Consider the following 16,927-nt stretch of genomic DNA (forward strand, 5'->3'; position numbering starts at 1 on the left):
CTGTACTCAACTTTACAATTGGTGGAACTCCAAATTTTTGCTTCAATGTTGGTAAGAATATCTAGCAAATATTATAATGCCGGCTTGTTTAGCCTGTAATACTGGCGAAAGCTAACTGAAAAAAAATTAACTTGTTATTCAAAAGTGCTGAAAATAGTAATTTTTAGCTTACAGTGAATCACTTAGCTCCAAGGGATTGGAACTGTCCCTTAATTGCCTCCGAATCGCTTTCATATTTATATTTTCCTCGCGCTCAATACCAACCTAAGTGCAATACTAAATTTTATAAATTTTGTATCTCAATTTTTGTTGTATTTTAAGGAAATCTATGCTTAGTTACAAAATTTACACAATTGCAAGTAAATTATTTGTTCACTGCTAATTCACAATAGAGCCATCAGCTGTTTCGAAGTGAACTATTGTTCGCCCGAAATTTCCGATAGGCGGAAAAAGTTCACCCGAACAAAAGAAGTGAAGGCGAACACCATTGTGAATGATAACTAAGTGTGATATCTTATCTGTCAAATGCCTGACAGGATGTTCAATATGGCTACTTTTTAGCGTTTTGACAGGGTGTTCAATATGGCGGCGCCTATCTTCAGCGGGTGATAGTAAGGGATACAGAATAAGACAACGATAGTGAAATACAAATCAGGTGATGCAATCACTTTGGAATTTTGACGTCTATGCAGAAGATATCACACTTAGTTATCATTCACAATGGCGAACACTTTTCCGCGTGAACTTCGCGATAAGGGTGAATATGTTGTACCATTTGGTAAATAAAATCGCACGATAGGAAGTCACCTTGTATGAAGCCTCATTTGGTTCGAATGGCTCGGGAAAATCCTTCCAATCATTATAAAGCTGGTGATGTATGTAGCACAACGTCGATTGCAAAGCCTTATTACCTTTGCGCGGAACTCAAATTCATATATTATGCTGCTAAGCAACTTCTTATCACGCTATTAAAAGCTGCTCCAGTAACAAAGCAAAATTAAGGTACTAGCCCGACCACCTCGGGAACGATTAGTACATATATGATACAATCATATTTGTAACAGGCTTCCCCTCGCTTAGGTGACGTTGACAATTGGGTTACTAAAGCTCTGAAGCTTTGTATTGCGTTTACCAACCCCTTGAATCAAGCCATAAGCGACAATGATTTCGATATCCTTCCGCTATTTAGCAATACAGAAAAGTGCTTCCTCCACAACTTAAGCATACTCTCCGTAGCCAGCTAGCTATTATCCAGATCCAATTTAAAGAGCTTGTCGTATTCAAAGTTTCAGCATGGTCCCAATTCTTAAATAAAATTTAATGCAGTTATTTTCCTCTTTTTTTATTCTTTTTATTTTCACAATTGATCTATATAAAAGTCGAAAATCCTGATTGAACTCATCCTGTAACATGGATGAGCCTATGGAAGACTATTTTCATATTTTCAATATTTTAAAATAATTTCTTTGCAAATTCGTATTGTTTTTGTTAACTATGGACGACTATGAATACGAATACAACATTTTCAAAATCTATACAATTTCTTAATAATTAGATTAATTAGACAAATACTTGAAGATACCTACAACAATTTTAAAATTACAACAACTTTTCGTACATAGATGCAATTGATTGATACAAACAACTTAAAATGTATAAAATTTACTAAATTTGAAAACGAAAAATGCTATTGTGTGTTGATGGAACACAATCGAACTAGTTTAAAAAAACCATCTATTATATGGATCAAAAATCCACAGAGAAAATTAAAAAATGCTATAGAATTAAAATTTCTCTAAAAAAACTTTCTTTGAATGGCAACGGTTAAAAGAAAAAAGGTGCCAACACACTCCGCACCACTGGCTTGGTCACCACGCCCACCTCGGCGTTACTTTCGGAAAATTAAATTCATCAGGATGTCCTTGATGCTCCACATCCGTTATATAATCAGCAACGCCCGACCACTTGAACGGGCCGCTCGAGTGCTGACGCATCACAATCGCATGCATATCATTGCGCACCGAACGACGTTCCGTGATACGTTCCAGCTCTGCAAGTTGTGCAGCATCATCAATGCTTACACTCAGTCTTTCATCCTTTAGATGTGATGCAAGAACCTTGGGCTCATCGACGCTCGCTGAACTTTCCAATGACGCACTCTCTGTCAAAGTCTGACGCGGCTTCATATGTTGCAATCGTATGAAGATGGGTCCAGCAAATGCGTGATAGTCGCTTATACCAATTTGAGCATTATATGAAAATAATTTGATATCGATATTGCCATACGCAACCGATTCTTCACCAAGTAAATCACCACGGAAACCGTGCTTACGCATAAATTGATCAACAGCCTCAAGGTTTGTAAGATCATCATCACCGAGCGCTTGATGCGTATTCAGCTCGCTAGTTTCGTCGCGTGTCACACCACTTGCCTGCAACATCTCATCGAAGTATGGTACGCCATTGGCAATCCATGTGGAATTGGCCCCTGTGAGGAATCTCTCTGAAACATCTTTCAAATGCATACGCCCTGGCAGTTGTTCCACGATCCATACCAAACCCTTGTTGCGATTGTGACGTTCATTTATCGCCGCCTCATCTGCCGCATTCAATGGTAAAGCAGCATCATCATGCTTCTCATCCTCAGCCAACATTGTGTATAAATTATCTTGTGGACGCAATTTATTCAAATCAACCGTTATCCACTGCTTACAGCCAGTGAAGGGATGACGTGACATTGCTTTGGCCCATGTGCGTCGATTCTGCGCAATACGATTGGCGGCCATGACACGTGCTACCAGCGGCAACGCTTCCGTTACATTCACTGTCTTCCACAAATCAATATTTTCGTTTTTGATGCCTACTCCTCCAACAATCGATTGCACTTGGCGACCCTTGACGATGTAAAAGTCATCGGTGGAACCTAGTATGCCGGGATAGCCTGTAAATGTTATATCCACACCAGGCACTGTATTCGAGCGTATATTTGGTGAGAAATGATAGTGAAACTTATAACGTTTTTGTATGCGTAACATTGAGGAATAGCTGCCAGCTGTGCTGTGACCGAAGAGTAGCCTCCAAGTGGGTGAGTCGGGAGTTTGAAAGATTTTTGCGAGCATTGTGGCGCTGGGTAAAAAGAAATTTTTAGGTTCCGCTGCAGTTTCTGTGTGTGGTGGCACGACCACAGAAGCCATTGAAGTTACTCCCTCATCAAGCACTTTGTGGTCTTCCCGGTCGTCAGATGCTGTTCCATTGGTAGCATTCGCTACAAAGTTCTCAAAATAGATTTTGAGATCCTGTATATCAGCGGCAGCATTCAATAGAAGAAAATCAGAAAATGGTATTTCCTCTTCGAGATCTGAACGGGCTCGTGATGCACCACGTATGTAGCCCGTCTCTAGCCCCTCCAGTTGACTGAAGTAGAGGCTAATTTGATGCCAATAGTGATCGTGTTCGCCACGTTGTACTGCCGTTTCCTTTATGCGTATGTAGTTTTCGCAGAGCAGATCACGCAGCCATGTGCAAAAGTTTTGGGAGTTCTCATCACGTTCGCAGGAGGACTCTATGGTGCTGGAGAGGGAGAAGAAAAATTATGATTTAGTAAATTGTTAAGTGAAATATGTGTTCCGTTAACTTACTTCTTCCATTGGTTGTAGATATTATTCCATGTTAGCGAACCCTCAAGGATGCCAGCACCAAATGCCTGTACCCAGTCCGGATAGGTACGTTGAGTTTCGACCTCGATTTGTGCCCAGCTGCGGAACAAAAGAATAATTTAGTATTCAAAGTTATTTGGAAATAGTATTAAGAGCTACATAAATTTTAGAACTAGTATAGATTGTCTAACATTTTCCAGGAAATGTCTGAAGCTTTAGCAAACAGCACTTCTACTAGAAAATAAGTTATGTTATATTATGTTAGTTATGCTGCAAAAACAATAAGGCCGCAGGGTCGATGGATTGCCTGCGGAGCTATTCAAATACAAGTGCATTCCGGATGATTGGAATCTATGTGTTCCTTGCCCAGTCCACAAGAAGGGAGATCCAGCAAAGTGCGTCAACTATGGCGGAATACGCCTTCTTTATATCGCATATGAGGTCCCGTCAAGTGTATTGTGTGAAAGATTGAAGCCCACCGTTCATCGACTTCAGAACTGGTAAAACTACAATGATGATGTTGATATAATCGGCCTGAACATTCTGCTTACTCCACACTGGAAAAAGAAGCGGAAAAGATGGGTACGCTGGTGAATGAGGACAAAACGAAGTATCTGCTGTCATCAAACAAAGAGTCAGCGCACTTGCGCCGTGGCCACTACGCCACTGTTGGCAGCTATAATTTAGAAATGGTAATACTTCGTTTAATTAGGAACCAGGAATAACACAAACAACAACACAAGCTCTGAAATCCAGCGAAAAATCACTGTTGCCAATAAATGCTACTTTGGACTAGGTAGGCAATTGAAAAGTAAAGTTCTCTCTCGGCCAGTGAAAATTATGCTCTACAAGTCAATTTTCGTACCCGTCCTGCTATATGGTACAGAAGCATGGACCATGACAACGTCAGACGTAGTAGCTCTGGGAGTGTTCGAGAGAAAACATTCTCGAAAGATTTACGAGCCTCTATGCGTTGACGACAACGAGTACCGAAGAAGATTTAATGATGAGCTTTACGCAGACATCAACATAGTCCAGCGAATTAAAATGCATCAGCTACGCTCGCCAGGCCACGTTATGCGAATGAAAGGTGATGTTCCGACTAAGAAAGTATTTTTTTATCGTAATTCGCCTATGGAAGCTGAGGAAGAGGGCGGCCCCCATTCCGCTGGAAGGACCAGGTGGAAAATTATCTAAATTGCATTGGTGTTTAAACTTGGTGCCAGTTAACCCACGGCGGCCACCGTGGTGTGATGGTAGCGTTCTCCGCCTACCACACCGAGGATCCTGGGTTCACGCCCCGGGCAAAGCAAAATCAAAATTTTAGAAATAAGGTTTTTCAATTAGAAGACATTTTTACTAAGCGATGTCGCCCCTCGGCAGTGTTTGGCAAGCAATCCGAGTGTATTTCTACCATGAAAAGCTCTCAGCGAAAACTTATATGCCTTGCAGATGCCGTTCGGAGTCAGCATAAAACAAGTAGGTCCCTTACCGCCAATTTGTAGGAAAAATTAAAAAGGAGCACGACGCAAATTGGAAGAGAAGCTGGGCCCAAAATCTCTTCGGAGGTTATCGCGCCTTACATTTCTTTTTTTTTTTAGTTAACGCAGCGAAGGAGCGACTGGCGCGCCTTTTTGGGACGGCGATAATCTTTAAAATTATTTAGAATCTTTAATTAGAAATTAATTGAATTAGCCGTAGGCTACGTTTTTAATAAATAAATAAATAAAATAAATTTAAGACTTCCTCAGACGGAGCTAGAACGAAATGAAAAGCAACGAAATGCTTATACGTTAGACAGGCTAAACAATCAACGTAAATACCACTTTAAAAGCTAATTTCATTCAAATTTCTATTTTATAAACTTACCCATTCTCGTAGATGGAATCCTTATAGCAGACTCTAGCTGCACCCTTTGGAATGTTAAGAAGATCATTTTGCTGTTTCCAGTATTCAATGTGAAATCCAGTTTGCTTTGACCAAATTGCAGTCGCACAGTATGTACCATTATATTTCGGACGATCCATATAACTTATAAAGAAAGCTCCTATCACAAGTAAACCGGCACCAATAAGGATATACGTCCCTATCCGTGTTTTTTGCCAAGAAGCGCCGACAACTTTAAGCATTGTTCCGGCCGTCTTGAAGCTTTCGGTTTACAAAAGTGAGAAAAGAAAACTTAAGTTAGCGTCGTTAACGCTGTTTTTTTCTAAATTACTAGCTTCTTTTGTTGTTGTTGTTTTTTGATGGTCACGAGATGTATAGGCTGCTATTTACTTTAAGATATGATGAGTCTATTTCTCTTTTTTTACTTATTTATCGTTGACGATTATACTGTGCTATAGCGCTTAAATTCACAAGAACTCTACTGATTCGCAATATGATGTAAAGGGATTTAGATAAGGATATAATTGAGGTCGGCGCGCGCAGCGTACGAATGTCCAAAGCTGCGTAGTTGAGGTGATGCGACGAAGTTAATGGCTGTTACTTTGGCTGCGACGGCGTTGGCACTTTCTTGGTGGAAGGCACCGAGGTATTGAGTTTCTGTGGCCACTTTGACTGGCAAAACGACCGAGTTTCTCATCGAAGTAAGCGTTAAGATCGCTAGCTATTTGTTTGTGTACGATGTGAAATTTAATTTAGTGATGTTTGAGCTTCTGCGTTAACTTTTTTAGTTGGTATTTTCTGTAGATGAAAATGGTGGCTTGTGTAAATCTTTTTTTTTTTCTTCTTGCTGGTTGTGAGTTCCACAGAGTTTATGAAATTCAGTTCTTTATAATTGTGGTTAACATTGATAAGTCAGCTTTTGTTGAGAAAGCAGATAAGTAAGAGTGTGCTGTCTTTTTTCGTTTCTTGCTATTGTATTGTGTTTGTTATGTAGGCCGGAGATAGTTGAGTGTTTGATCAATAAAGTCCCTGAAAAAGAGAAAAGAAAAATTTTCTAATTGAATTCCATGTAACCAAAGTTATGAGTTTAAGAAATACGTGTCTTCCGGTTGGATGAAAGGCAAGTTAAGATTAAGGTCCTTTCGAAGGGAATGCGTGCTATAGCCTCGAGTGTGCGACTTGATAATATCAAATCGTTCCTAAGACAGTTAAGTCACCATTTCCTTCCACGAAAACCGGCATAGTCCAAACTTTAAGCTAAACTAAGTTTGATCATATTGTAGAGAATATTAGCAATTTCGATACATCACTATGCCACAGGAGAAAGACGTTATGGAAGAGAGCATTGGAAGCATATACATATATTAAATGGTGTTGTCGAACCGCTTCCAGGAGGCTGGAAAAATATTGGGATTATGCGATGTTAGAAGAGGTTTATGCCACTCAACTTCGGCTGTGATAAGTGGTTCGGCAATACAGGAGTGCTGGCGAAGGAGAGTCTGCAAAGACCACAAAAGTGTACAGTCTTCGACCGGGCAAAAAATTGGTGGAAGAATGGAGAATGGAACAAAACAAAAAACACTGGCATTGACAAACCCAAATGGATGCATCGCAAAGGAGAAAGAACTTTTCAATAGGAATGCAAGAATGGTTTCAAGCCAGGACGAGCTACTGTTGTAAAGCATCAAAGCGGCACTGAAGATGCAAGGCCAATCTCTCAGGCTCTTGTGTTTTATTGGTCAAACGGCAGAATGTGAGTCGACGCATCAGAGTCATGGGTAGTAAGATGAAAGACAGGTCCGACAAAGACAAAAATCCCGAAGCTTTGCTGGAGAGAGATTTGGTGCTAATATCAGCGATGCCATCTACCCCATACGCAAAGTCGGGATACGATGGTATAGAAAAAGTGTGGTTTATTTAGAGAGGAGCAGAGTTTTTGTCAAGAAATTTATCAGAAATTTGTGCTTCAAAAAACTACTCGGCGTTCACCTACATGTCGAGTACGTGTAGCGATAGAGATTTTAAGTATATGAGTACACTCAGAGAAAAAACCGCTCTAAAACGAACGAAACAAGTTCAAAATTAAGAACATTCGTTGACAAAAGTCTGTTAAGTACGTTTTTTCTGAACTCGTGAGCGATGGGCTTGTTTTAAGAACAGTTTTTCCAAGCACACCGTTCGTATTTTATGACCACTTTGGTATTGATGTGTGAACCTTCTGTGCTCATTTCAAGCACTACTTGGGCTTGATTTAAGATTTTACGTTCTCACGCTTCGAGAATAATTTGTGGTCGATTTAACATTTTTCGTTGTCAGTTCAAGAACGGGTTGTGCTTGATCTTTGGGGGGAGTGGGGAAGGTAACTTTTCCAAGTAGGTACCCATCATTTATTTCTTTTTTTTTATAAATAATTTATTTGTCATTAATAAAAAATATTAATAACAAAACAAATTATTAATATGCATTTTTTCATACATTTCTCCTATCGAGAAATTTTTCTTATTTGATGATACAATCTGAATATATATTTAAACATTTCATAACAAGTTTGAGAATTGGCTGTGCATATGTGAGAGGTAAAAAATAGAATATAAAAAAATTGTTTTAAAAAACCTCAGGGTTTGACGGCGATCGAACTCGCGTCACACGATCGCAACCGCAACATCATAGCCGCTGGGCCACTGCAACTGCTTCGTAGCTTGTGTCAAATGTTGTATTTAACATTGTAGTGCACACAAATTATACCGTTTCTTTTTTCTTGAACTTAATTTAAGAACATTGTTCTCATTAATAGAAAACATTTATTCATATTTTAAGACCAGCCGTTCTCTTTTCAAGGAAATGGTTGTCAGTTCAAGAACAAGGTCGTTGTTTTGAGAACAGGTCGTTCGTTTTTCAAGAACAGAAAAGTAAGAACATGAAAAGCTTGAATTGAGTCCGGTAGTGCTGGATTTTAGACCGGCGTTTTTCTCTGAGTGTAGTACATACATAACTTAATTCATAGATACGTTTAATTCGCGTACTTAATAATACAATGAATCTTCATCTGTTTATTTCGTTTGGAATTCGCATTGTCATAATATTTTAAAAATTATTTACTGCTTTAAATTTTTCAATAATTTATTATTGCACGTTTTAGAAATTTCTTCATATGTATATATGTAAATAAAAGTCCGTAGTTCAGGTGGGTTATAAACTTTGTATACACCACAATTAAATTTTTGGAAGTGCCAAAATTTTTAAATAAACAAACATTTCATTTGGCAAGCTTTTAAAAATAAATCGCAATTCTCAATTAGATGGATTTAAAAATATTGGTACAATTTTTTAACGCACTCATATCAACATTTATTTAAAGAAAATAAGTAATTACCTTTTAGCAAAGAGTAAATAATAATTAAATATGATTATAGGAATTTATTTGCAAAATTATTGCGCCTTTTGCGTGGGTAGAAACAGACTGGAATTACTTTGAAATCATATCATAAATAATTTTTATACCCAGCTGTACTTGTACACAGGGTATTATAACTTTGATTGGATAACGGTTGGTTGTACAGGTATAAAGGAATCGAGGTAGATATAGACTTCCATATATCAAAATCATCAGTATCGAAAAAAAATTTTATTGAGGCATGTCCGTCCGTCCGTCTGTCCGTTAACACGATAATTTGACTAAATATTGAGATATCTTCAGCAAATTTTGTACACGAGCTTATCTGGATCCAGAATATATTGCTTTTAAAAATGGGCAAAATCGGATGATAACCACGCCCACTTTTTATATATATAACATTTTGGAAAACACAAAAAACTTGATTATTTAGTAAATAATACACCTAGAATGTTGAAATTTACTTTGATAAAAAAAATTAAAATGGGCGCGGCACCGCCCCTTTTATGACTAAGCAATTTTCTGTTTCGGGAGCCACAACTCGAAGATAAATTAATTCAGAAAAGAACCATATGTATATGTATTATTGCGGTCTTGTAACACTATTAAGCAGGGACGGAAAATATTTTTTTTTTTTCGGAGTTGAAAAAGTCCTGGGCAAAAAATTGTCCTAGGTGAAGATGTTTGAGTTGCCAGGTATATCACTATAGCAATATCACGTCGCATCCTTTTTATTTTTCGAACTTTTTCCATAAAAGTCCACATATAAAAGTAAAATCTGTACTTTTATTTTTTGAGTCCCATAGCTAGTTAACCTCGGACTTTTAAAAATAAAAGTCCAGAAATAAAAGTTAAATCCGGACTTTTATTTTTTAAGCCCAAAATAAAAGTCCCGCTTGATAACAAAGAAACGGCTTATCCGAATTAAAAATTGTTTTTATTTCGGATAAGCCGTTTCTTTGTTATCAACCGGGACTCTTATTTTGGCCTTAAAAAATAAAAGTCTGGATTTAACTTTTATTTCCGGACAAAAATAAAGTTTAAGGAATCATGCCACATTTTATATGGGGCTGGCGAGGACCAATTATGCTGCCAATGCTCCTGTTGTCAGAGCTCTTAAAGAGTTTAATTTGCTTCCCAAATCTTCAGTTTTGGATTTCTCCTTTTGTGAAAATAGGTTTAAAATGCTACTTAATGGCCAGTTAAGTTAGTTGGTATTTAAAAAAAAATAAATGTAAGGCGCGATAACCTCCGAAGAGATCTAAGGCCGAGCTTCTCTTCCAATTTGCGTCGTGCTCCTCTTGATTTTCCCTACAAATTGGCCGGACGGGACCTACATGTTTTATGCCGACTCCGAACGGCATCTGCAAAGCAGATGAGTTTTCACTGAGAGCTTTTCATGGCAGAAATACACCCGGAGTGCTTGCCAAACACTGCCGAGGGGCGACCCCGCTTAGAAAAATTTTCTTCTAATTGAAAAATCTTATTTCTAAAATTTTGATGTTGCTTTGCCCGGGAGTTGAACCCAGGGCATACGGTGTGATAGGCGGAGCACGCTACCCATCACACCACGGTGGCCGCCAAGTTGGTATTTGCTTACATTTGTAATTAGTCTGTAAGAAATGTAACAATTTCAAGATTAACAAGTAAGGAAGGTTAAGTTCGGGTGTAACCGAACATTACATACTCAGTTGAGAGCTATGGTGACAACATAAGGGAAAATAACCATGTAGGAAAATGAACCGAGGGAAACCCTGGAATGTGTTTGTATGACATGTGTATCAAATGAAAGGCATTAAAGAGTATTTTATGAGGGAGTGGGCCATAGTTCTATAGGTGGACGCCATTTAGGGATATAGCCATAAAGGTGGATCAGGTTGACTCTAGAATGCGTTTGTACGATATGGGTATCAAATGAAAGGTGTTAATGAGTATTTTAAAAGGGAGTAATCCTTAGTTCCATAGGTGGACGCCGTTTCGAGATACCGCCATAAAGGTGGACCAGGGGTGACCCTAGAATTTGTTTGTACAATATAGGTATCAAAAGAAAGGTGTTAATGAGTATTTTAAAAGGGAGTGATGCTTAGTTCCACAGGTGGACGCCGTTTCGAGATATCGACATAAAGGTGGACCAGGTGTGACCCTAGAATTTGTTTGTACGATATGGGTATCAAATTAAAGGTATTAAGGAGGGTTTTAAAAGGGAGTGGTGGTAGTTGTATAGGTGGTCACCTTTTCGAGATATCGCCATAAAGGTGGACCAGGGGTGACTCTAGAATGCGTTTGTACGATATGGGTATCAAATGAAAGGTGTTAATGAGTATTTTAAAAGGGAGTGATGCTTAGTTCCACAGGTGGACGCCGTTTCGAGATATCGACATAAAGGTGGACCAGGTGTGACCCTAGAATTTGTTTGTACGATATGGGTATCAAATTAAAGGTATTAATGAGGGTTTTAAAAGGGAGAGGTGGTAGTTGTATAGGTGGTCGCCTTTTCGAGATATCGCCATAAAGGTGGACCAGGGGTGCCTCTAGAATGCGTTTGTACGATATGGGTATCAAATGAAAGGTGTTAATGAGTATTTTAAAAGGGAGTTATCCTTAGTTCCATAGGTGGACGCAGTTTCGAGATATCGCCATAAAGGTGGACCAGGGGTGACCCTAGAATTTGTTTGTACGATATGGGTATCAAATTAAAGGTATTAAGGAGGGTTTTAAAAGGGAGTGGTGGTAGTTGTATAGGTGGTCGCCTTTTCGAGATATCGCCATAAAGGTGGACCAGGGGTGACTCTAGAATGCGTTTTTACGATATGGGTATCAAATGAAAGGTGTTAATGAGTATTTTAAAAGGGAGTAATCCTTAGTTCCATAGGTGGACGCAGTTTCGAGATATCGCCATAAAGGTGGAGCAGGGGTGACTCTAGAATGCGTTTGTACGATATGGGTATCAAATGAAAGGTGTTAATGAGTATTTTAAAAGGGAGTGATGCTTAGTTCCTCAGGTGGACGCCGTTTCGAGATATCGCCATAAAGGTGGACCAGGTGTGACCCTAGAATTTGTTTGTACGATATGGGTATCAAATTAAAGGTATTAATGAGGGTTTTAAAAGGGAGAGGTGGTAGTTGTATAGGTGGTCGCCTTTTCGAGATATCGCCATAAAGGTGGACCAGGGGTGACTCTAGAATGCGTTTGTACGATATGGGTATCAAATGAAAGGTGTTAATGAGTATTTTAAAAGGGAGTTATCCTTAGTTCCATAGGTGGACGCAGTTTCGAGATATCGCCATAAAGGTGGACCAGGGGTGACTCTAGAATGCGTTTGTACGATATGGGTATAAAATTAAAGGTATTAATGAGGGTTTTAAAAGGGAGAGGTGGTAGTTGTATAGGTGGTCGCCTTTTCGAGATATCGCCATAAAGGTGGACCAGGGGTGACTCTAGAATGCGTTTGTACGATATGGGTATCAAATGAAAGGTGTTAATGAGTATTTTAAAAGGGAGTTATCCTTAGTTCCATAGGTGGACGCAGTTTCGAGATATCGCCATAAAGGTGGACCAGGTGTGACCCTAGAATTTGTTTGTACGATATGGGTATAAAATTAAAGGTATTAATGAGGGTTTTAAAAGGGAGAGGTGGTAGTTGTATAGGTGGTCGCCTTTTCGAGATATCGCCATAAAGGTGGACCAGGGGTGACTCTAGAATGCGTTTGTACGATATGGGTATCAAATGAAAGGTGTTAATGAGTATTTTAAAAGGGAGTTATCCTTAGTTCCATAGGTGGACGCCGTTTCGAGATATCGCCATAAAGGTGGACCAGGGGTGACCCTAGAATTTGTTTGTACGATATGGGTATCAAATTAAAGGTATTAAGGAGGGTTTTAAAAGGGAGTGGTGGTAGTTGTATAGGTGGTCACCTTTTCGAGATATCGCCATAAAGGTGGACCAGGGGTGACTCTAGAATGCGTTTGTACGATATGGGTATCAAATGAAAGGTGTTAATGAGTATTTTAAAAGGGAGTAATCCTTAGTTCCACAGGTAGACGCCGTTTCGAGATATCGCCACAAAGGTGGACCAGGTGTAACCCTAGAATTTGTTTGTACGATATGGGTATCAAATTAAAGGTATTAATGAGGGTTTTAAAAGGGAGAGGTGGTAGTTGTATAGGTGGTCGCCTTTTCGAGATATCGCCATAAAGGTGGACCAGGGGTGACTCTAGAATGCGTTTGTACGATATGGGTATCAAATGAAAGGTGTTAATGAGTATTTTAAAAGGGAGTTATCCTTAGTTCCATAGGTGGACGCAGTTTCGAGATATCGCCATAAAGGTGGACCAGGGGTGACCCTAGAATTTGTTTGTACAATATGGGTATCAAAAGAAAGGTGTTAATGAGTATTTTAAAAGGGAGTAATCCTTAGTTCCATAGGTGGACGCCGTTTCGAGATATCGCCACAAAGGTGGACCAGGGATGACCCTAGAATTTGTTTGTACAATATGGGCATCAAACGAATGGTGTTAATGAGTATTTTAAAAGGGAGTGGGCCTTAGTTCTATAGGTGGACGCCGTTTCGAAATATCGCCATAAAGGTGGACCATGGGTGACTCTAGAATGTGTTTGTACGATATGGGTATCAAATTAAAGGTATTAATGAGGGTTTTAAAAGGGAGTGGTGGTTGTTGCATAGGTGGTCGCCTTTTCGAGATATCGCCATAAAGGTGGACCAGGGTGACTCTAGAATGCGTTTGTACGATATGCGTATCAAATGAAAGGTGTTAATGAGTATTTGAAAAGGGAGTGATGCTTAGTTCCAGAGGTGGACGCCGTTTCGAGATATCGCCATAAAGGTGGACCAGGTGTGACCCTAGAATTTGTTTGTACGATATGGGTATCAAATTAAAGGTATTAATGAGGGTTTTAAAAGGGAGAGGTGGTAGTTGTATAGGTGGTCGCCTTTTCGAGATATCGCCATAAAGGTGGACCAGGGGTGACTCTAGAATGCGTTTGTACGATATGGGTATCAAATGAAAGGTGTTAATGAGTATTTTAAAAGGGAGTTATACTTAGTTCCATAGGTGGACGCAGTTTCGAGATATCGCCATAAAGGTGGACCAGGGGTGACCCTAGAATTTGTTTGTACAATATGGGTATCAAAAGAAAGGTGTTAATGAGTATTTTAAAAGGGAGTAATCCTTAGTTCTATAGGTGGACGCCGTTTCGAGATATCGCCACAAAGGTGGACCAGGGATGACCCTAGAATTTGTTTGTACAATATGGGCATCAAACGAATGGTGTTAATGAGTATTTTAAAAGGGAGTGGGCCTTAGTTCTATAGGTGGACGCCGTTTCGAAATATCGCCATAAAGGTGGACCATGGGTGACTCTAGAATGTGTTTGTACGATATGGGTATCAAATTAAAGGTATTAATGAGGGTTTTAAAAGGGAGTGATGGTTGTTGCATAGGTGGTCGCCTTTTCGAGATATCGCCATAAAGGTGGACCAGGGTGACTCTAGAATGCGTTTGTACGATATGGGTATCAAACGAAAGGTGTTAAAGAGTATTTTATGAGGGAGTGGGCCATAGTTCTATAGGTGGACGCCGTTTCGAAATATCGCCATAAAGGTGGACCATGGGTGACTCTAGAATGTGTTTGTACGATATGGGTATCAAATTAAAGGTATTAATGAGGGTTTTAAAAGGGAGTGGTGGTTGTTGCATAGGTGGTCGCCTTTTCGAGATATCGCCATAAAGGTGGACCAGGGTGACTCTAGAATTTGTTTGTACGATATGGGTATCAAATGAAAGGTGTTAATGAGTATTTTAAAAGGGAGTGGGCCTTAGTTCTATAGGTGGACGCCTTTTCGATATATCGCCATAAAGGTGGGCCAGGGGTGACTCTAGAATTTGTTTGTACAATATGGGTATCAAATGAAAGGTGATAATGAGTATTTTAAAGGGGAGTGGGCCTTAGTTCTATAGGTGGACGCCTTTTCGATATATCGCCATAAAGGTGGACCAGGGGTGACTCTATAATGTGTTTGTACAATATGGGTGTCAAATTAAAGGTATTAATAAGAATTTTAAAAGGGAGTTATGGTAGTTGCATATGTGAAGGCGTTTTCGAGATTTCGACCAAAATGTGGACCAGGGTGACCCAGAACATCATCTGTCGGGTACCGCTAATTTATTTATATATGTAATACCACGAACAGTATTCCTGCCATGATTCCAAGGGCTTTCGATTTCGCCCTGCAGAACTTTTTCATTTTCTTCTACTTAATATGGTAGGTGTAACACCCATTTTACAAAGTTTTTTTCTAAAGTTATATTTTGCGTCAATAAACCAATGCAATTACCATGTTTCATCCCTTTTTTCGTATTTGGTATAGAATTATGGCATTTTTTTCATTTTTCGTAATTTTCGAAATCGAAAAAGTGGGCGTGGTCATAGTCGGATTTCGGCCATTTTTTATACCAATACAAAGTGTGTTCAGATAATTATGTGAACTGAGTTCAGTAAAGATATATCGATTTTTGCTCAAGTGTTAACGGCGGAAGGACAGACGGCCGACTGTGTATAAAAACTGGCCGTGGCTTCAACCGATTTCGCCCTTTTTCACAGAAAACAGTTATCGTCCTAGAATCTAAGCATGTGGTAAAGTTCTGTTCAGAGTAGTAGGCGACCTTCAAGGTGGCCCTGTAGAAAACTTGTCTAGCTCAAAACTAATATGAGCGAAATCAAGGCAAGGAAGGGAAATAAAAGCCAAATAAATGAAATGAATGGGAAAGGAAAGATTTCTTATAGGTATGTAATCGACGAGGTATAGACAAGTTATCGGATATAAAATAACAAAGGTAATCAATGAGCAATCGATTATTTAATTGATTTGTTATAAAAATTGTTTTCCATTTGTTAATGTAGTGCCAATAGTTTGTTATCGAAAACTTATCGATTTATGAAGAAGCTATCGATTTTTTATCAAAAACTTATGGATGTGTTATCAAAAGATAATCAATTTACTTTCGTAAGTTTACTGATTTGTTATCGAAAAGTGATAGATTTTTCATCGAAAAAATATCCATATGTTATACATAAGTTATCGATTATTTATCGAAAAGTTATGGATTTTATCAAAAGTTTATCGATTAGCTGCGAATGTATCGATTTGTTATAAAATATCGATTTTTTATCAAAAATCTGTCGATTTATTATCGAAAAGTTATCCATTTGTGATCGGAGTGTTACCAATTTGTAACCGCCGTATTATCGATATATAGGCGAAATGTTCTATATTTGTTATCAGGAAATTAAAAAAAAACAAAAAAAAGAATATGTACATATATATGTATACAAAATATAATATATTTATATGTAAACGTGCAAAATATTTAATGTAATATGTGCGAAATACTCAGTTGAAAGTAAAGTTCCACATATTGCCTTGTACTAGCGGTGAAGGTGAGCGTGGTCCGAATGGCTCTATCTCAGGCCCTGCACTTATGTGCATCACTATTGGCCTTGCAAACTTTCAACTTCGACGCTGCATTAGGTAAACGTATGGCAAAAAAATTTAATTGGGACCACAATGGACAGGTTAAACATTTCACTGCAGGTTCTAACTTCGCTGGATCGTAGAAAGGTAAACTTAAATATATTTAATTAGTTTAGGAAACTACCTAGATATTGCAAAAAAATACAAGGCTAAAAAAATAAAAGAAGTTCCAATTTACGCCGTCCCCCTTTTATTTCTTCCTACAAATAGGCGGGACATGACCTTAATGTTTTACGCCGACTCTGAGCGGCATCTGCAAGGCAGATGAGATTTCACTGAGAAGCTTTTCATGGCATAACACCCGTAGTTTTTGCAAAATCACTACCAAGGGACGACGACAATTAGAAAAACTTTTTGCTGCTTGCTTCTAAACTTTTCATGTTGCTTTGCCTGGGACTTGAACCCAGGATCTTCGGTGTGGTAGGCAGGTCACGCT

General features: G+C 38.8%; 1 protein-coding gene across 4 annotated transcripts in view; it reads right to left on the reverse strand.

The window, feature by feature from the left end:
* Positions 1–1,326: 1,326 nt before the first annotated feature.
* lama (lamina ancestor) overlaps positions 1,327–16,927 on the reverse strand; it is a 77,935-nt gene continuing 62,334 nt past the window's right edge. For all 4 annotated transcript variants that reach the window (XM_067788656.1, XM_067788654.1, XM_067788657.1 and 1 more), the window contains exons 3-5: positions 5,526–6,572; positions 3,639–3,755; positions 1,327–3,570 (exon numbers count right to left, since the gene is read on the reverse strand). In XM_067788656.1, the coding sequence (XP_067644757.1) occupies positions 1,869–3,570; positions 3,639–3,755; positions 5,526–5,785 (2,079 nt within the window). In that variant the 5' untranslated portion in view covers positions 5,786–6,572 and the 3' untranslated portion in view covers positions 1,327–1,868. The remainder of the gene's footprint in view (positions 3,571–3,638; positions 3,756–5,525; positions 6,573–16,927) is intronic.

This window comes from Eurosta solidaginis, chromosome 5 (assembly GCF_040869045.1).
Source record: "Eurosta solidaginis isolate ZX-2024a chromosome 5, ASM4086904v1, whole genome shotgun sequence".
NCBI lineage: Eukaryota > Metazoa > Arthropoda > Insecta > Diptera > Tephritidae > Eurosta > Eurosta solidaginis.